At 44.2% G+C, this 21,965-nt stretch overlaps 1 protein-coding gene across 4 annotated transcripts in view; it reads right to left on the bottom strand.

Annotated features, from left to right (window-relative positions):
* Nucleotides 1-21,965, bottom strand: part of LOC107389322 (chromosome sgr13 C12orf4 homolog) — a 55,673-nt gene that overhangs the window by 9,246 nt on the left and 24,462 nt on the right. For all 4 annotated transcript variants that reach the window (XM_054733474.2, XM_054733476.2, XM_015965410.3 and 1 more), the window contains one exon: nt 6,268-6,606. In XM_054733474.2, the coding sequence (XP_054589449.2) occupies nt 6,268-6,606 (339 nt within the window). The remainder of the gene's footprint in view (nt 1-6,267; nt 6,607-21,965) is intronic.

Genomic DNA, 21,965 nt, shown 5'->3' with positions numbered 1-21,965 from the left:
GCACACACACGCACGTGCACACACACACACACACACTCACTCTCACACACACACGCACACACGCACGTGCACACACACACGCACGTGCACACACACACACCAACACACACCTATATGTTAGAGTGCAGCGATTTCAGATTAAATTTTAAAATCAAGGTTCAGCTCATTATTCACAATATACAGTAATATTTACAAACTTGACATAAATTACATCAAACTGTTAAAAAAAATTTTTTTAATTGTTAAAAAATGCTTTATGTGCTCGTGATTTTTATCTAGAGAGGCGTTTTATAATAAATCCTTCCTTCTTGTTCTAATGAGAGGAGAAAAACTGTAAAAAAGCTTTAAAATGGAATAAAAAACATGCATTCAGATATTTTCTGTGCGGTGGGCTTCCTGGATATTTTTCTGGATTGCTTGAAAAAAAAAGAAATACCCACTGAACTCGAAACCCTTTGATAAACTAACTCGGCAACGATTCGTGCCACCAGAAAGCGTTTTTAAAAGGAGACATTGAGATTTCGAGTTTGCTTAGTGTTATTACGGTATACCTCGTTAAGTCCGTCAGGTGCCAGTGACGGGCAGCCACAGCCATCGTTAACGTAGGCTGTTGCAGCACTTCGAGAGAAAAACAGACTGAAAAGTAACCTAATGTGCTCGCCCCACTCGCTCGCTGCCCTTAAACCAGGGGGAACCCCCAGGTGTCTAAAATAATTAACACAACACATCCGGGGCAGCCAGAAAGCCACAAAAACACAGCTTTCACAATCACAAGATCACAATGGTGTGTTGGAAAACGATCCATCGTTCCGCCCTACTATATATGTTTTTACATGTTGTCTAAACTCGCCCAGCAGACCAGAGAGTAAGAGAGTATCTGTGTCCCCAATAGACAAGAAACAAGAGAAGGGATATCAGAACAGGAGAAAGAATGAACGAGTGAATTAGCCAACAAATGGCTCTTGGATAAAGTAAAATGGGAGTCATTTGTGAACCTGATACTAGGGTCATCAACCCCCCGGGGCACAGTATCTGTTCGCCTAAAGAAGGCTCCTGAAAACCATTAAACACTAGACCTATTATGAGTTCTACTGTGACGTTATCTTACAGTTGGCAGAACTCTTTAATAAAATGTTTTTCCCTTTAATTACCAAAGACAGAACTTTGTAAAAGGGAGGGAGAGCGTGTTTTACCTTTATACCATCTGTGCAGGTCTGAGGATGGTGGAAAATATTGGTAAAGCTCTTCACCTCAGGCTCCAGGGAAAATGATGGTTTTGATTTGCACACATGCTAATGACCAGAACACTGACTTTTTATTAAGATAATAGAGAAGCAATATCATGAAGTGTTTCCATTAAGACAAGTTACTTTGGTTCATTTTTGCTTCATTGTATCCAAAGTCCTGGAGAAAATAGTGGCCATCCAAGTATGTCAGCATTGAAACACTAATGATCTGTTTGAGGAATTTCAGTCTGGTTTTAGAGAGTATCACAGCACTGAAACTGCATTAGTGAGAGTTACAAATTATATTCTTATGGCCTCAGATAAGAATCTTGTGTCTGTTCTAGTCTTGTTAGATCTCAGTGCTGCCTTTGACACAGTTGATCACAATGTTCTTTTAGAAAGACTTGAACATGTTGTAGGGATCAAAGGAACAGCGTTAGGCTGGTTTAAATCCTACCTGTCTGACAGATTTCATTTTGTAAATGTACATGACAAATCGTCATCATACTCCAGGGTTACTTGTGGAGTACCACAGGGTTCAGTGCTTGGACCACTTGTTTTTACTATATATATGCTCCCAATTGGTAAAATCATTAGACAGCATGGGATAAACTTCCACTGTTATGCTGACGATACACAGTTATATTTATACATTAACCCTGACGAACCTAATCGGTTGGGTAGATTACAGGCTTGTCTTGAGGACATAAAAAATTGGATGACTCTAAACTTTTTGCTTTTAAATCAAGACAAGACGGAAGTTCTCATCTTTGGACCAGAAATCCAGAAAAGGAAATTGCTTAGCCAATCACCTGACCTGAATGGCATTACATTAATCTCCGAGAACAAAGTAAGGAGCCTTGGTGTTATCTTTGACCAGGACATGTCATTCAAATCCCAGGTTAAACATGTTTGCAGGATTTCCTTTTTCCACCTTCGGAATATTGCTAAGATTAGAAGCATCCGTTCCAGGAGTGATGCTGAAAAACTAGTTCATGCATTTATTACATCAAGACTGGATTACTGTAATTCATTACTCTCAGGAAATCCACAGAATGTAGTTAAAAGTCTTCAGCTTGTCCAAAATGCTGCAGCTAGAGTTCTGATGAGAATTAAAAAGAGCGATCATATCTCTCCTGTCTTAGCTTCCCTACATTGGCTACCTGTTAAATTCAGAATAGATTTTAAGATCCTTCTTCTCACATATAAAGCTCTTAATAATCAAGCTCCATCATACATTAGGAATCTGATTGTTCCATACGTTCCTAACCGAGCACTTCGCTCTCAGACTGCAGGTCTACTGGTGGTTCCCACAATATCTAAAATTAGGATGGGAGGCAGATCTTTTAGTTATCAGGCTCCTCTCCTGTGGAACCAGCTCCCAGCCTTAGTCTGTGAGGCAGACACCTTGTCTACTTTTAAGAATAGGCTTAAAACATTTTTATTTGATAGGGCCTATAGTTAAAATCTGATGTTAGCCTAGATCTGGACAAGTGGGGGGAGTAGAGGGAGGTGGAGTGTACAGTCGGTAAAGACGGCTCTCCCTTGCCCTGCCTCCAACATGCCTCCATCTAAAAGGCTAGGTTATCCAGAGTTATCTCTGTAGTTATGCTGCTATAGGCTTAGGCCTAGTCCACACATAGCCAGGGTTTTTAAAAACGAATATCCGCCCCTCCAAAAACTTACATCCACACCACCTCGTTTAAAAAAAAAACTGTCAACACGTACCCGGATAAATACGTTGTTAAGGACATGCCAGACCTGTAGGCGGCAGTACTTTCCCCGTTCTTAACCTCGTCCTTCGTCTGTGGTCTTCCGCAAGCAGCAGTAATTCCGCTTGCAAGAACAAACAAGCAAAAAGCGCTTGGACAATTGATAAAGCGAGCGCAGCTCTGAGGGCATCCATGCTGTCGGCTAGTGTAAACACAGGTCGCACACGTGATGTCAGCATTTTTCTGTCGCGGAAAGTGACGTTGCGGACCTTAAAACTCCGGTTTTGTCCGTCCACACGCAGACACCCAAAACCGAGAAAACGCAGATCTTCACTTTGGCCGGAGTTTTTAAAAAGATCAGTCTTCGTGTGAAAAAACTCCGTTTTCGTGTGGATGACAGGCCAAAACGTAGAGAAATATCTACGTTTTGGCAGATCCCCGGCTACGTGTGGACAGGGCCTTAGACTGCTGGAGGACACACTGACCACTTTTCACACTCTACTACTTTCTTCTACAGTCTGCTCTTTAACTGTATTATTTTCTGCTATTTCAGCTGTTAACTTTATTTTCTCTCTAAGTGTTTCTCTCCCCAGAAGAAGCTACAACGATGTTCTGCTGAGCTGTGGTGGCCTCATGGGGGGGGGGGGGGGGGGCATCGTCTAGCACACTGCTGCTAACCACTTAAACATTCTCCCTCTCCTGATAATAACTTTTTGCTTTCCTTGACGTTGGACGAGCTACTACTAGTTTACCCGTTTAATTATAGATCCACTAGGATAAATACAATAAAGTTTATCTCTCACCAAATAGAATATTTACTAAGAAATCACAATATAAGTATAGACACATTACTTGTCTTTGTGTGTGTGTGTGCGTGCGTGCGTGTGTGTGTGTGCTCTGTTTTCTCCATCCCCAGTGAGTCGTGGAGGATGGCTGCTTATCCTGAGCCAGGATTCTCTGGAGGTTTCTTCCTGTTAAATGGGAGTTTTCCTCTCCACTGTCACCAAATGCTTGCTTAGTATGAGAATTGCATCACTAGTCAGTGACTTGATGCTTGTACCGATTGGCTTAATGAATTGACCTATATGGGAATGTTTACTTTGTGAAGTGCCTTGAGAAAACTCGTGATTTGGCGCTTTATAAATAAACTTGAATTGAACACACGGACAAAAACCGAATGACATGTAAGAGAGACGTTACAACACCCTCGAGTATGTTAGCGGTTTGAATCTTTGGTTTGCACTTTTCGTGACTCTTCCCAGAATTCATGGTGGTAAAGCTATATAAAAAAAAACCAACAAAGCTTAAATACCAGAAACATGGCGTTGTTTCTTTTCATCTGACAAATAAACTTTATGAGGAAGGGCATCGTTATTCCTGTGTTGTTGCTGTGACCATCATGGGTAGGACGTAGAAAAACCCAAGAACTTTAAAACAAAGCAGCTCAGCTTTGTTCACAGCTCTTCCCACCAGAGCAGAACGGGCAGGCGTGCACCTCATGGGCTACATAAACATTGGATTGAGTTAGCAGCAGCCCTGAACCTTTTGGCTCTATAAGACTAAACAGTAAAAAGTCATTATTGCCCATTTTCATCCATCCTTAACCTTTCTGAAACAATCCAGTCAGTCTTATTTGCACTGTGGGTTGAATCGCAGCAGACTGATGCTGAAAATGCAACAATTTAAGCAGATTCTTGCATATAGGGGAGAGTGAGAAGCACCATGTTTTACTTAAAATGCTCAAGTTGTTCTCAATCAACTCAAAGTTTACCATCATAGATATGTAAAAGAAACCTTTTTAAATGACGTTTAAATGATGTAAACAGAAATTTTGTATTTGTTTTCTGTAAAATACCGTACACTCCAATATAAACGTCAGTAAACGGGTTATGACTTAAGACATACACTCACTGGCCACTTTATTGGGTACACCTGTCTAACTGCTCGTTAACACTAATTAATAATCAGCCAATCACATGGTGGCTGCTCAATGCATTTAGGCATGTTGACATGGTCAAGACGATCTGCTGGAGTTCAAACTGAGCTTCAGAATGGGGAAGAAAGGGGATTTAAAGAAAGAATTATCTTTTCTATACCGCCTCTCAAGATATAAATCATGAGGCGCTTCACAAAGGAAAAAAATTAAAGTATAAAAAAATGTATAAAATGATTAAAAATATGTTTGAAATGAGAAATAATAAAAACTGTGATTAAATGAATGTAAGGAGAGAGAGAGAGAGAGAGAGAGAGAGTAAATGAAAAGGAGAGAGGGAAATCAGTGGATCCTGGGAAAGGCGGAGTGATGAAGGTCACGTAAAAGCAGCTTGAACAAGTGAGTCTTCAGCTGCTTTTTAAAGGAGACCACTGAGACCAATGATCTCAGGCTCAGGGGGAGAGAGGTCCAGAGTCTGGGGGCCACAGCAGCAGATGATCTGTCACCTTTGACCTTTAGCCTGGAGGAGAAGCGGGGTGATGTGGGTGTGTTTGGAGGACTTGGTCAGAAGCCGAGCACAGGCGTTCTGAACCACCTGTAGACGGTTCAGGGAGGTTCTGCTCAGACACGTGAAAAGAGAGTTACAGTAGTCTAAGCGTGAGGAGATGAAGGTGTGGAGAACTGTCTCAAGTTCAGAGCGCGACAGAATGGGACTCAGCTTAGCAACGTTCCTGAGATGATTAGGTGACTTTAAACTTGGTGGCATGGTTGTTGGTGCCAGGCGGGCTGGTCTGAGTGTTTCAGAAACTGCTGATCTACTGGGACTGTCACACACAGCCATCTCTAGGATTTACAGTGAAAGGTCAAAAAAGGGAAAACCTCCAGTAATCGGTAGGTCTGTTGGTGCCAGACGGGTTTGAGCTGATGGAAAGGCAACAGCAACTCAAATAACGACTCATAACAACCAAGATGTGCAGCTGACAAATCTGCAGCAACTGTGTGACGCTAGCACGTCAACATGGACTAAAATCTCTGCTCCCAGTGGCTTGTTGAATCTATGCCACAAAGGATTAAGGCAGTTCTGAAGATAAAAGGGGGTTCACCCTGACAAGGTGTTCCCAATAAAGTGGCCAGTGAGTGTAATGTGCACAGCCCTTCCTCCAGCTGCCTTTTATATTATTACTTTATCAGAGCAACAAAACAGATGACTATGCCAAAATATTCCTATGAACACCTCAATTGTCCATTTATTCACTTGGGAAAGATGAGAGCCCTCTCTCCATCATGACGCCAGCAGCGACCACCGAACCACGCTTCATAAAGCTTGTAGCTGCTAATCATTTATGTTGGCCGAGAAAGAGCAAAGTCTTTAAATGAATGTTGGGTAGGTTCTTACCTAGCACCATGGTCATGTAGCGCTCCTCTACCCCAGCCTCCAACAGTAGGGGGGGCACATATGTGATCCCAGCTGCCACACAGATCTCCAGGCCACAGGTCAGGGAGTTCAGCAGGATGAGACGCCACTGAGCCCTCCATCCAGGCATATTTACGGGGGCAAACTTGCCTTTCCTCCCCTCTGACAGAGTCACTACTGAGGGCAGGGGCAAGGGGTGGAGCTCGAGGTGGCAGACAGAGCCCCAGCGGGGCCTAAGGACCGTCGAGGGTGGACAGCGGCAAAGACATGTGAATGTCTCAGATGACCCAGAGGATTCATTCTCTTCTCCGCATTCTGGATCTGAAGAGCAAAGGAGAAAAAAAAGTGTTTGAATTTCAGACAACATGTCATTTTATAAAATGTGGGTAAATGCTACGGCTTTTGGAAGAAAAACGGCGGCCCACATCCACCGGAAACAAGAGCGGTCATAAACAGATGTGCACCAAAAAGGCTTCCCTATAAAGTTGTTTTTTCTTCAGGAGACATTTAGGACACAACCCCATCCTAGAGACGTACGCAGGCACATCAGTGCAACACACACTTGTTCGTTTCTCATTTTCAGGCAGTTCGTTATCCTGAAGTTTCACAGGGAATAGTTACGATGGGTTAGGGTTACGGAGAGCACAGCTGTAAGGCAATTAGATAACCCACCAGCTTCACCTTTCCATGAAGCCGCTGGGCCATGAGAGCAGAACATCCATTCTTCCAAAGAAGTTTGGTATTTTTTATCCAACAATGAATAGAAATGATAACAGAGTTGGGTTTTCTTTTCCACCATCCCTTGTGACATCTTCTCCGTAGTAACTCCTGTATTAAACACACTCTCCCTCTGCCTGACTGTCAGCACGTGTATTATTAAACTCTGATTGCTGCTTCAGTCGTATCAGGGCCCTCCTACAGATCTTTAGCAGATTCTTCAGACATGTCGTCTAGATGGTTCTGGGCAGCCCTCAGCACGAGTGACTCACTCCCTACTTTCTGCTGAAGGATTCAAAAATATAAATGAAGGATGGTAAATGTTTATTTTCTGCATAAAGTGGCAAAGAACCTCACCTCTTTCTTCCTTTTAGAAATGCTCCTCAACACCCATTTACTCTCTCTCCCTCATGTAGTTTCATAATAAAACCGTTTTAGTCACGATAAAAGAGGTGGACATTGGTGCGTTAACCAATGAGATAAACGTCCTTGTGGTGTGAATAACCACCAACACAAAAACAAGCAGGTTCTAGATTTGCATCTGCTGCGACATTTCTCTGCCAGTGCCGCCCATCTGTTCTCTCCTAGCGTAGAAAATCAGTGTCATCATGTCTAACTGGACTATTACACACACGTGCTCCGCCAGAGGGTGGACAACCTCTGCAGTTAACCTCTGACTTGTTTACAGCTTTGCTAGATGATAAATAAGTTCTTAGAGAGGAAGAAACAAACAGTGATGGGACTGCAGGAGTCTGGAAGAAAACAAGAATTATTCCGCCTGATTTTAGTTTATGACAATCACATTAACTCAGAAACGCCCATGAGTGTTTCTGTGGTCTAGGTGTGGTCAGCATTTTCATCACTGGAGGTGGGAAATCAAAACACTTTTTTGCCACTAATTTCAAGTTGTTATTATTAGACCATTTTTATTATGTTTGACATAAAAAGGTACATGACTCATGAGTCCTTTCATATTTTATTTTAGGTCTTCGTTTATTCCCCTAAATGGAAGATAAACTTTTCCTGGTGTCGTACAGGGTGGCCCATGGGCGTAGGAACGGGTTAATATTGGAGGGGACACGTCCCACCCGCCATTGTGTGCAAAAAAAAAAACATGAACTTAAATAATTTGTCATTCTTTATTGAAAAACAACAAAATACAGGTAAACAAAAAGTGTGGGGAAATGATAATGTGACAGTATTGCTCTTTAAATGTAATTCTAAACTATTTACAAAACCAGTGGGGTTGTCACCTTGTCATTCCTACTTACCTGTACTTTCCTTCTTAGAAGATGTTTTTGACCTTAAAGGAAGAGTAGATTGTAGGTACAGCTGTGTCCTTCAGGCAACGTCTCCCCTAAAATAAAAATAAAAAATCAAATAAAGATTCACACACACACACACACACACACACACACACACACACACACACACACACACACACACACACACACACACACACACACACACACACACACAACAGACATGGTCAATTTCAGTATCTCAAAAAACCACTGGTACACCAGAGCACCGTGTGAGTGTGTGTGTGTGTGTGTGTGTGTGTGTGTGTGTGTGTGTGTGTGCGTGTGTAAAAGCCATGTGGAGAGTTTATTTATAAAGCATATGTTGTTAGATTTTATCCAGAATCCAGACTTTGAAAACATATATTTTAATTACAGTTTGATTTATTTGACAACAGTAGAATGCTTATTATTTTGTTAATTTCTCCTTAAATGCCTAAAGTTTTAGTTTAAAATGAATATTTTTCATTCATCCCAATACATAAAGTTACACATTAAAGACTCAGAATAAAGATCAATAGAATTAGATGGAAATTAATAACGTGATTGTTTCCCATCTAAACAGGCCCAGTCACAGACAGCTGAAGGGAGGGGGACATTAGTTCTTGTTACACAGCAATGTAACATCTGTATGTTATACAGCTAATGCTTCAATTGTTTCAATCTTAACCAAAATATGTAGTAATGTGTTTGTACCCTGGAGTCCGTGGTGAAGTGATGACTCTCAAAGTGTTCACTGCACAAGCGGGAGTGTGAACTGGGAGTCCTGCACTCTCTTCTTTGGTTGCTTACCCAAAGGTCAAGCCTCTCTGGATCACCTAGAGGAAAACTTCATACAAAGAACTACTTAAGCATATGGGTTTAAAATACTTAACAGCTTATCCTGGCCTGTAGTAAAAGGTCTAAAATTAGGATAAAGAGTAATACAAAATGCATATTTATAAAAAACAATATAAAACCAAACACTTGAGTCTATCGCCTTATTGGATAGGATATGAAACTTTTAATAATCAATTTTATTAACTACTTTTCATTTGATTAAACTGCACTAGTTCCCATGAGAACAGGGCACCCGGTCGCGGCTCTTTGTGGACAGATTAGTTATTTAGTCGCTCCCCACCACCACAATTTTACAAATATGCTAAAATAAATAAATAAATAAATAAAGCGAGCGAGTTTATCTGATGGCATACAGACTTCTGGAGACCAACATCAAGCACTATCAACCAACTCACCGAGCTGCAGTATTTCTGTGGTCAGGTCTCTCTCCGAGTCCGAGAGCTCCACAAGCGGTCAGCCCGCGCAGCAGCCAGGCGCCGAAGCCGTCAGAGATGCGCCGGGCTGACCGCTGGGGAGAACCGGGTGGAAGGATGGAACACAGAAGTGTCCCTCCGAGAGCTCCCCCAACATGTCATATTTCAACCCATTTTTATGTGAAATGCACTGGGTTTTACACCCATCCACATATACCCTATTAATTATTTTACCTTATTACATCTAAATTTCATGGTTAAACAGCACTTTTCCCTCCTTCCTATTCACTCTCTCTCTTAACATTTTTTCTTTTAAATCCCAATTGCCTATTTTTGCTCATTTTAAATATATTTTTAAACATTTTTTAAATGCTTTTTTATATTTTAACATTTTTTTTGTTTTTGTGAAGCTCCTCGTGATTTTTATCTTGAGAGGCGCTATAGAAATGATATTTTCTTCTTCTTCTTCACATGTTAAAATGGTAGTTAGCTAGCTACTCTGATAAGCTCAGCTAGTGCAAAAGCAGCAGTGACCTAAAATACATAAATGTAATTTTACTTACCGATAAAAATGAAGTGGAGACTCCTTGGACGCTCTATTAGTGCAATTAATGCCACAGCAAGTCCTTTTGTCCAACAGTTGCACAAAAAATATCCAAAACAGAATACACACACACAGAGACTCAAAATCCCGGAGCAGTTTCCAGGCCAGACCGAGGCTCTACTGAGGCCTTTCCCCGGAGCTAGCTCTGTGGTCACGTGGGTCTGATGCTCATTAATTATACAGAATTTTAGGCTTTTAATACACTTAAACAGAAGAGTGAGAAAAACATTCACCCCCCTCAGAGTTGTCATGAGTGTAAACTAGATCATTTAAACCAAAAACATGTTCTGGTACCAGGCTGTAAACATGTTTATTTCTGCTGTGAAATTGGTATTTTTAACATGGGAGTCAATGAGGATTTGCTCGCTTCTGACACCAGCCCCTAGTGGATGAGGGTGGAACTGCAATTTTTGTCCCAATTTCAGACCCGAATTGTGGGGGCTTGTTTCACACCCTTCAGATCCCCCTCCCCCCAGTCCATGCACATTGAAAGACAAGCATCGGGGGTCCTTGGCCTCGGCTTGTCTGCGCCCCCCCCCCCCCACACACACACACACACAGAGTCTCCATCCTCATCCTCTGAATTTCTTCCTCAAACTTCTCCGAGCCCTGAGGGTCAGCTTCATGTCTGACCTGCATTCTTTAAACAAGCGTTTTGACATATCTGCCCACCATCCGTTATGCCTCTGTGGTTCTGATCTCAGTGTGAATGCTTTCTGTTGGCGTCCCAGCTGGCTCTCTGTCAGACTTTCTCACTGGAAACACAGGAGTCCCTGGTGGTTAGAATAAAGAAATCTGGTTTGTCTTACCGAGCAGCCAAAGCTGGTCTGGACACTAAACTGAATGGTTGCTTCATTCTTAACCCGACTGGCATGAATCAGAAACGATGGAAGGGCTGAAAACCAGTGGGAAAGAATGAGGAGAAGAAGTTGTGCAACAAGGTCATCAATCATTCATTCATTTAGCTCTCTCAAAGTCAAACACAAAGAAGGAAAAAGTCTAGTTGTCTACTTGTTGATAAGGTGTTACGACTAAAGAGGGAAAAAGGTTTTCACATTTCTGTTTTTAAAAGCTGAAGAGCAAAACAAACGAGTGCATTCAAACGCTGACTCCATGCCTTTGCTTTCAAGATCCGACCCCAGACTACGCAGCGTACTCGTCGTGCCCTTTAACTGCACGGATCCTTGGAGACAAAAACGCACACTCACTCCAGCACCACACAGGGCTGCAGCTCACACGATGTGTTTTCACACTAAAGTCTGAGTCTAGCTGTGATGGTGGGGAAGTGGAGGATGCTTGCTTTTGTCAGCTCTCCCACCGCTCCATTACCAAGTCCCGTTCATACACAGCCACACAAACAATCTGTACTAATGACTCTGAGTGGTATTCTAATACAAAACAGCCTTTGTATACAACTCTGAGCCAGAAAGACTAATGTTACATAATGAGGTTGCAAATGTGGTTAGTCTTTTAGAAATAAAAGTTTATATAGATGGTGTGTGTGTGTGTGTGTGTGTGTGTGTGTGTGTGTGTGTGTGTGTGTGTGTGTGTGTGTGTGTGTGTGTGTGTGTGTGTGTGTGTGTGTGTGTGTGTGTGTGTGTGTGCTCTGGGGTGACTGGTCCACGGCACAGTTGAGGCTGCTGCTGCAGAAGCCTCAGCAGGAGGGTCTGGTTGTCTGTCCGGCTCTAACTGAACGACTGCAGCACGATGGCGACTCTCCTGCACGTTAATGGACTTGACAGACTGTGTGGAGAAGCAAGAGGAGCAGCTTCTAAAATCACTGCCTGCCTGGTTTGGCTCCTGTAAACTCTCCTCTGGGAAACCCTGCACAGTCAATGAAACGGGGTAAATCAAAATGTACACCAAAACTCGCCGAAGCAACGTTTATCTCGCCACCGTCTGAAAACCCAGTCACCGTAAAAAGATACCACTGTTTAGAACTTTTGTATACTAACCCACTTTTAACAGATTTAACTTCTGTTGCAGACAATAAAAAAAACATAGCGACTTTCACCAAACAGAAAGCGTCTTGGTGTACCTCTGCTCACTTGAAGCAGCGTTGACCAAACCGAATCTACCTCCTGAGCTCTTAACCTTAAGCCCACATCTGTAGCTGTGACCTCTGACCCCACCTTTCACCACAAATCATATAACTGACCTAACATTTCAAAGACACCGCCAGCAACAGGAGACGTCTTTGTGGTTTAATGAAACGAACTGTCTCCGTTAATTAGAAAAGAAGAGCTTCTGTTAGGAGAGGAACACACTAAAAACACTTTTACAAATCCTGATGTAGCTAGATCGCAATTTACTGTATTTAGAACAACGACTCAGAGTAAATCCTTAAAAAGCACAAAGATCCTAAGAAATTAACACCTTTTTAAAAAATGTTAAATTGGATGTAAAAGCAGCCCTTCCCAGTTAGCTACGTGTATTTTACACACAAATAACACATTCTTTTTTTTTTGTGGTAAAATCCAAACTCCAAACCCTAAAAATGTGCACGAGGAAGTAATCCAAATAACATGCACTTGTCAGCTGAACAATTACATCTATATTCTAATCCTGCAGTAGGATTAGTGTGTTTATCTGAAGAAAAGCTGAGGGAAGTCTACGCTCTGCCCCGATGACAGAATGAAGCCACTTATCCCCCGAGGAGCATGCATATCATACTTGCTGATGCAAACAGTACAACAAAGGATTGCTGCAGAGTTTAGCTGTGTGGGCTCTCGTAAGTCAGTAGGCCTTTTCACTAAACAGATCTGCGATATGTTCCCAAAAGACGACACCCTGGCTGGTCTCACACAGGGCTTTGGGACGTGACGTCGCACGACAGGGTACGGTCAGGATTGTGCCAGGCCCAACAAAGTGCTAACTGTGGAACAAAATGAAAGCACGTTAAAGAATAAATCAGGGACTGTTCGGACTTGCTGTGTAGTTGGTTGCAATGTTAGGTTGCACGACCAGCAAGGGAATAAGCTTAAAAATCGGCTTTCTTTTCATTGTTTCCCCGTTTGGAAGCAATGTGAGGAGACCATGTATCGAATTAGGGATGCAACGATACCCCTTTTTCCAAACCGATACGATACCGATACTTGGATCCGAGTACTCACCGATACCGATTACCGATGCCGATACTTCTACCACACAAAAAAATGTAATGATTTGGAATACAGGTTTTATTTTCTTCTCTGCTTTCAACAGGAAAAGACTGTGAGGTAGATAAAAAGTAAAATATATGAATAAAAATCATCACAAAACTAAAATATTAGGTGAACAGAAATGACAAGTTACAGTGAAGCCATTTTCAAGCAACAGCATTGGTATTGGTTAACTTGTACCGATACCGATACTGGTATCGGCACTAGGGTTGTCACGGTGTGAAAATTTAACCTCACGGTTATTGTGACCAAAATTATCACGGTTTTCGGTATTATCGCAGTATTTTTTTAAACGTGTTACATTTTCAGACAACTAAATAAACCCTGTATGTCAGGAAATATTGTACTCTGTGTCTAAATGTAGCCTAAAATGTGTTATTTTGTAATTATGTTGTTTATTTGTTTACATTTTTCCCCTTTAGTCTTTAAAATACCAATATTTGCTCATAACTTCTTATTTTATGTCTGTTTGATGTCATCATTTAAAAAGTATTAGACCAGATGATACTCGGTACTCAAGTAGCCTTCTAATCAGATACTTTCTTACCCTTACTTGAGTAATAAACCCTATATCAGGAAAATGTTGTCCTCGGTTTGTGTCCTTCCAGTGAGCTTTGCAGATGTGGGAAAATGTCATCAGGCAGTAATCGTTGTTAAATTCATAATTATTCTCGGAGAGAGACCAACTCTTATCGGCCCCTGGGAGCCCCGTAATGCATAGCATCATTTCAACATGGCGGTGTCCGCGACACGGTTTATATGCAGGTAGCGGCGCTGCGGCTGCTTTATATAGCGACTCGTTGCATTCTCCCTCAACTCAAATCCTCGGATCACGCATTTTAGCTAAAACACTAACGTTAGCTTGCCTTGCGTTGACTGTAGAGTTGTGGGTGATGGTCACGCAGATGTGTCATGAGATTTGAAGCGTTGCTGCCTTTCACAGACACTTTTTCTGCACGTGCTGCAAACAGGATAGCCGTCTTCTATCAGCTGTCCCTCGGCATTGTTCACATATCCACAAGTTTCCCGTACTTCCCACTTTGTCTTCTTTGAGGGATAATAAATGTCCTCCTGAGCGCTGCCGTCTCCTCCTTTGGCCATTATTTCAGCTTTAGCTTCAAGAAAGTTTTGGTTGTAAACAACAAAGTGCGCATGTGCCGCCGTCAACTTCAGCAGATGATACGGTGGCTGGTAAGGGTCACCGCGCCTACACCGCAGCCACGGTAATCCACAGAGATAATATAGTTTTAAAAACAAGACAGTTATTATTATTGTCAACTTTTTTACTGGGGTTTACCGCTACACCGGTTACCGTGACAACCCTAATCGGCACAGATACCGATACTGGTATCAGTGCATCCCTATATCGAATGGGACCAAAAGACATCTAGTCTGGACAGCAGCGATGAGACGAGTCGATATCCAGTTCTCTACCGTCCCCAGATATGTTCTCGTGCTTTCCTGACCTTTTAATTCTTAAAACTTCTCAATGCCCAAATCTCTCCATTTGGCTGTTGTGTTTTTCGATGCACCCAGAGGTTTAGTTTAGTTTTATTAAGATCCCCATTAGCTACTGCAATCACAGTTGCCTGGGGTCTAAGAATTTGTAAACAAATACTCTGTTTGGTTGTTTTTACAGTGACATTGTGCATTTTTCCTGGCGATAGGGGGCAGCAGATAAATCATTGCAAGCAAGCAGTATTTTTGTGTTGGAGTGAGACCTTACCAATGGATGCCTATTAGGGTCAAAAAGCCCTGGGGAGTGCAAACTTTAGCTAAATAACAAGCATATCAGACTCCCTTTCATCACTGGCAACAGGTGGAGAGGTAAATGTTACACAACAACATTTAAGAATGTCGAAAGTTTTGTAACCATTTGTTACAAATCAGTAAATGCATTTTGTCCTCATGGGCTCCCGTAGAAGGAAATATGACATCTACTATGGCGTCACCCAGAGACTTAGACCCGCTTTCATGTATTTTAGACCTGATTTTTATGGTTACATGTTACGAAGTTGGCAATATTTTTCAACAACTAGGCATCATTTATTCATTTTCAACAACATTTTGATGGGTATTTCCAGAAATTAATGGTAAAAACCACACATTGTCTCTTTAAACATCGCCAGCAAGACAAAAGAAAAACTAGACAACAGCACAGCAGACCATGAAGGTGAGGCCACCACAGATCTTATAGATGCTTCTAGAGATGCACGTGAGATAAGAACACCATAATCACTTCATGATGGAGTCTATGGGCAAGGAGTGTGTTGGAAAACCGGAAGCTGTGGCAGGAGCAGCGAACGTCGAGAGACGGCTCCGTTCAGTTATAAAAAAGACGGAGCAAAATTAATACCTTTATTTTTTGTTAAGAATGACATTGTCGTCGTCGTCTTCCTCCGCTTATCCGGGTCCGGGTCGCGGGGGCAGCATCCCAATTAGGGAGCTCCAGGCCGTCCTCTCCCCGGCCTTGTCCACCAGCTCCTCCGGCAGGACCCCAAGGCGTTCCCGGACCAGATTGGAGATGTAACCTCTCCAACGTGTCCTGGGTCGACCCGGGGGCCTCCTGCCGGCAGGACATGCCCGAAACACCTCCCCGGGGAGGCGTCCAGGAGGCATCCTGACCAGATGCCCAAACCACCTCAACTGGCTCCTTTCGATCCGGAGGAGCAGCGGTTCTACTCCGAGTCCCTCCCGAATGTCCGAGCTCCTCACCCTATCTCTAAGGCTGAGCCCGGCCACCCTACGGAGGAAACTCATTTCGGCCGCTTGTATCCGCGATCTCGTTCTTTCGGTCATTACCCAAAGCTCATGACCATAGGTGAGGATTGGGACGTAGATCGACCGGTAAATCGAGAGCCTGGCTTTCTGGCTCAGCTCCCTCTTCCCCACGACAGATCGGCTCAGCGTCCGCATCACTGCAGACGCCGAACCAATCCGCCTGTCGATCTCCCGATCCCTCCTACCCTCACTCGTGAACAAGACCCCGAGATACTTAAACTCCTCCACTTGAGGTAGGACCTCTCCCCCGACCCGGAGGTGGCAAGCCACCCTTTTCCGGTCGAGAACCATGGTCTCAGATTTGGAGGTGCTGATCCTCATCCCAGCCGCTTCACATTCGGCCGCGAACCTACCCAGCAAGAGCTGAAGGTCAGAGCTGGATGAAGCTAGGAGGACCACATCATCCGCAAAAAGCAGAGACGAGATTCTCCTGCCACCAAACTCGACACACTCCACACCACGGCTGCGTCTAGAAATTCTGTCCATAAAAGTGATGAACAGAACCGGTGACAAAGGGCAGCCCTGGCGGAGTCCAACCCTCACTGGGAACAGGTCCGACTTACTACCGGCTATGCGGACCAAACTCACGCTCCTCTGGTAAAGGGACTGAATGGCCCTTAACAGAAAGCCACCCACCCCATACTCCTGGAGCGTCCCCCACAGGGTGCCCCTGGGGACACGGTCATAAGCCTTCTCCAAATCCACAAAGCACATGTGGATTGGTTGGGCAAACTCCCATGCCCCCTCCATCACCCTTGCAAGGGTATAGAGCTGGTCCACAGTTCCACGGCCAGGACGAAAACCACATTGCTCCTCCTCTATCTGAGATTCAACTATCGATCGGACCCTCCTCTCCAGTACCTTGGCGTAGACCTTTCCAGGGAGGCTGAGGAGTGTGATCCCCCTATAGTTGGAACACACCCTCAGGTCACCCTTCTTAAAGATGGGGACCACCACCCCGGTCTGCCACTCCCTAGGAACTGCCCCCGATGACCACGCAATGTTGTAGAGACGTGTCAACCATGACAGCCCTACAACATCCATAGCCTTGAGATACCCAGGACGAACCTCATCCGCCCCCGGGGCTCCGCCGCTGTGTAGTTGTTTGACTACCTCAGCAACTTCTGCCCCCGAGATCGGACAGTCCATCCCCAGGCCTCCCAGCTCTGGTTCCTCCTCGGAATGCGCATTGGTGGGATTGAGGAGCTCCTCAAAGTATTCCTTCCACCGTCCGACTATAGCCTCAGTTGACGTCAGCAGCTCCCCATCCCCACTGTAAACAGTGTGAGCGAGTTGCTGCCTTCCTCTCCTGAGGCGCCGGACAGTTTGCCAGAACCTCTTTGGAGCCGATCGATAGTCTTTCTCCATGGCCTCACCAAACTCCTCCCACGCCCGAGATTTTGCCTCGGCAACTGCCACTGCTGCACCCCGCTTGGCTATCCGGTACCTGTCTGCTGCCTCCGGAGACCCACAGACCAGCCACGCCCTGTAGGTCTCCTTCTTCAGCCTGACGGCTCCCCGAACCTCTGGTGTCCACCAGCGGGTACGGGGGTTGCCACCACGACTGGCACCGGCCACCTTACGACCACAGCTAGCAACAGACGCCTCGACAATCGCAGAGTGGAACAAGGCCCACTCGGACTCAATGTCCCCCACTGCTCTCGGGACGTGGTCAAAGCTCTGCCGGAGGTGGGAGTTGAAGACCGTCTTGACAGGTTCTTCTGCCAGGCGTTCCCAGCAGACCCTCACTATGCGTTTGGGTCTGCCAGGTCTACGCGGCATGTTCCCATGCCATCTGATCCAACTCACCACCAGGTGGTGATCAGTTGACAGCTCCGCCCCTCTCTTCACTCGGGTGTCCAAAACATACGGTCGCAGGTCAGATGATACGACTACAAAATCTATCATCGACCTGTGACCTAGGCTGCCCTGGTACCAAGTGTACCGGTGGGCATCCTTATGTTCGAACATGGTGTTCGTTATGGCCAAACTGCGGCTTGCACAGAAGTCCAATAACAAAACACCGCTCGAGTTCAGAATGACATTGAACAAGTAAAATATTATACAGGACTTTCTTGTTTTGCTATTTTAATATCCTTGTTCAGAGATGTGAACGCTTTCCTGCTAGCAGCAGAGAAACTGTCATTCCCAAATACTTTTAAGTGGTGATGTGTAATTGTTTAGTCGTGTGAACAGTGAATGAAACCGTCTCAGAACCGTAAACGTGTGTGGTGTGTGTCCATAATAACGGAATTTCTGCTTTAATTATTTTCATTCTATACAAACTCTGCTGAGTCTTGGCATCATCCTTGACAGCACTTTATCATTCAAAGCCTACATCAACATCATTCGCTCAGCCTACTTTCATTTATGCAACATCAACAGACTCCGCCCCTCTCTCACTCCTCGTGCTACAGCCGTCCTCGTACACAGCCTAGTCACTTCTAGGACTGACTACTGTAACTCTCTCCTTTTTGGTCTCCCACATAAATCCCTCCATCGGCTCAAACTCCTCCAAAATGCTGCTGCACGGATCCTCACTGGTACCCCCTCCAGAGATCACATCAGCCCTGTTCTTCAGCGTCTCCACTGGCTGCCTACTGAACACAGAATCTCCTTCAAAAGCCTGCTTCTCACCTACAAACGTCCCCAATGTCTCGCCCCTCCTTACCTCTCTGATCTCATCCATGTTGCTGTCCCATCTCGCTCCCTCAGGTCTTCCTCTGCCGTTCACCTTGTGGTTCCTCCTGCTCGTCTCGCCACCGCTGGAAACAGAGCTTTCAGTCGCTCTGCTCCTCGGCTCTGGAGCTCACTTCCTCCTGACATCCGAAACACAGACTCCCTCCTCTCATTCAAATCCAAACTCAAAACTCACCTGTTCTACCTGGCTTACACTCTCTAGCCCAAACTCTCCACTCTGTCATTTATAGTATATTATTTGTAATTCTGTTGTTTAAATTATCTTATTCTTACTTGTGTGTAGGTTTTATCATGTTTTGTGAGGTGACCATGGGTCACTAAAGGCGCCTATAAATTAAATGCATTATTATTGTTATTATTATTATTTTAGAAGCATTAATGTCAGTATATCGGCATCGGTAAATATCGGTTATCGGCCATAACAGCGATTTTTATATCGGTATCGGCACAAAAATTTCACATCGGTGCATCACTACTTTTTTATTCAACTTTTGAACTTATTCTACAACTACTACTAAACTTAATTTATATAGGCCTTCACATGGCCCAAGGACCAAACAAAGTGCTGCACAGCAGCAATAAACAAAAAAAATAATAAAAGCATATAAAATCATTTAAAAACCAACAAAAACATGCAGATAAAATATAGGTGAGGCAGCAAAAAGTGCAAAACCATCCGTTAACGAGACTCTTCTTGAATAAAAACTAAAGAATAAAAGTGTGCTTTCAGCTGGCGCTTAAACTTGCCTAGCGTGGTGGCCTGTTTAACCTATGCAGGTAGCTCATTCCAGAGCCTCGGCCCCAGCACCGAGAAAGCACGACCCCCTCGAGATTCCAGTCTGTGTTTAGGAAGGACCAGCAGTCCTTGTTGTGCTGACCGAAGGTTCCTTGCGGGAACATAAGGATGGATCAGATCCGATAGAGCCAACTCATGTAAACATTTAAAAACAAACACCAGAACTTTAAATGAAACTCTAAAAGAGACTGGAAGCCGGTGTAGGGATGCCAAGACGGGCGTGATGTGTTCAGATCTCCTGGTACCAGTCAGTAACCTGGCTGCCGCATTTTGGACCTTCTGCAGTTTCGCTACGGAGGCCTGCTTGATGCCTGCATGAAGCGAGTTACAGTAGTCCAGTCTGGTGGTAATGAAGGCGTGGATGAGTTTCCAGATGTTGACGTGAAAGAAGAGGCTGAATCCTAGCTAAATAATAATAATATATATATAAATAATATATGAATCAATGCATTAGTGCAAACATTCCTGAAAACAGTTAAATCCATGTAAGTAATGTAAATATTTCAGTGCATTGTAGTGCAAACTAAACTTCTAGTGTGCAGTTTTCAAACAGGAGCTATGGCCCTGGCAGGGGGTGACTAACTTGATTCTTTACAGCAGTTAATGTAAAGCATCACTCTAAACCCAATACATCAAAAATTGTGTCATTCAGAACAGAACCGTGCTCGTAGAGATATTTGGCTACTAGTTCTGGAAGGCGCGCACACACACACACACACACACGCACGCACGCACGCACACGCGCGCGAAACTGTAGATTTCAGTTTCCAGTTTAAATCTGACTAACTACTTATCTTTTATGTTCACTTACCATATATTTTAATCAAATATTATTCTAAAAGGTCGTGTCAGCACTTGAAAGCCACCATAGAGGCTTTTGTAAATGATCCAGCAAACCGTTTCCTCCTATTGGCCCACACATTTCCAAAATTATAATTTCATTTCATGCACATTAATAATCTCATATTTGCTTCATTAGAACATGTTTGGCTGACGGATGCTGTTAAAAACTTAAAGCTGTTATTTGAAAACGTCATTTTGCGTTCTGACTGAATAACAGGAGTCATTAAAGCAGCAGAACCAGACTGATGCTCACCACAGGACCACGGCTCTACTCCTGGGTTGGATTTCTTTAAAAAAAAGATGCATTGGATCTTTTTCAAAGGCTGATCTCACACTCTGTCCAGTCAGCACCCCCGACCCACCACAGACCCTATCTTAACGAAATCTTTTGACCACCTGCTTGATGAGTGGCTCTTTTTATCCTTTCGGTGTCCTTTAATCCATCCGCTCTCATTCCGCCCTCCTCCCTCACATCCCTCCCTCTCGTCTGCGTTTCGGCCGGTTAGGTGGGAATTAGGAAAATCCCAGAGCATTTGGGGAGTCCTGCTGGTTTCCGTCTGCCTGTATCGTCTCCAGGATAACGAGTCATCTTCTACCCCCTTAAAACCATGTTAACATACCGACATTCAGGAAAGTCTCAACTTTGCAAGAAGTTAGCAAAGAGCGGTGACTCACCTTTTGGTGCTCGACTTTAGCTTAAAAGGCGGTTAAGATCCAGAAGAACTTATATCATCACTCCACTCTGGGGCCACGCCCTCTAGAGCTATAACCCCCCCCCCCTAAAAGAAAAGTTCTGCTTTATGTCCCCCGACCCAGTATGAACTTCAGCTGCCCATCACCTTTCCCATTACCTCCCTTCTTCCTGCTCAAACTGCTGCATGACTACTGGTCTGTGGACTGATTCAGCTCTTTACTGGTTCACCAGCTCCGTCCACTAAAATCCTAATTGAGTTGAGGCGAACACACACACACACACACACACACACACACACACACTCTACTGCCCGGCTGGCTGCCTCGTCTGCACCAAGCACACACAGGCCAAGACCAAAAAGCATTTAATGTGATAACTGTGAAAGGAAGCGGAGGAGTGGAGCGCAGGGAGATGTGAAAAGGGAGGGGGGTCGGCGTGTTAAGTGATGTCATTAGAATACGACGGGCCTATTTCTAGAGCCCAGAGGCAGATCAATAGGAGAGCAGCTACTGGCAGCACTTCCCCTCTGCAACACGAGAAGCTTGCTTGGAATTTAAAACAATTGTGAAAATCCCATTTTGGAAACGGGCCGGGCTTCTCCGCGGCTTCTTTAAGGTCCATACCCTGATTTACCAAGAACCTGTCCCCCCTTCGTTCTGCTGTCCATCGTTTATATGAAAAACATTTATAGTGCTCATCTTACATAATTAACTTTTGGGGGGATAACGGAGCGCCAAACTAGAGGGACTGTATGATGGTGAGGAAAACGATCTGCACCGTTGTGTTCCTCGCATGACAGACACTTCCCGACGAGAGAACACCTACAAACG

This window comes from Nothobranchius furzeri, chromosome 4 (genome assembly GCF_043380555.1).
Source record: "Nothobranchius furzeri strain GRZ-AD chromosome 4, NfurGRZ-RIMD1, whole genome shotgun sequence".
NCBI classification, from domain to species: Eukaryota; Metazoa; Chordata; class Actinopteri; order Cyprinodontiformes; family Nothobranchiidae; genus Nothobranchius; species Nothobranchius furzeri.
This window is presented reverse-complemented; position numbering and strand designations above follow the sequence as displayed.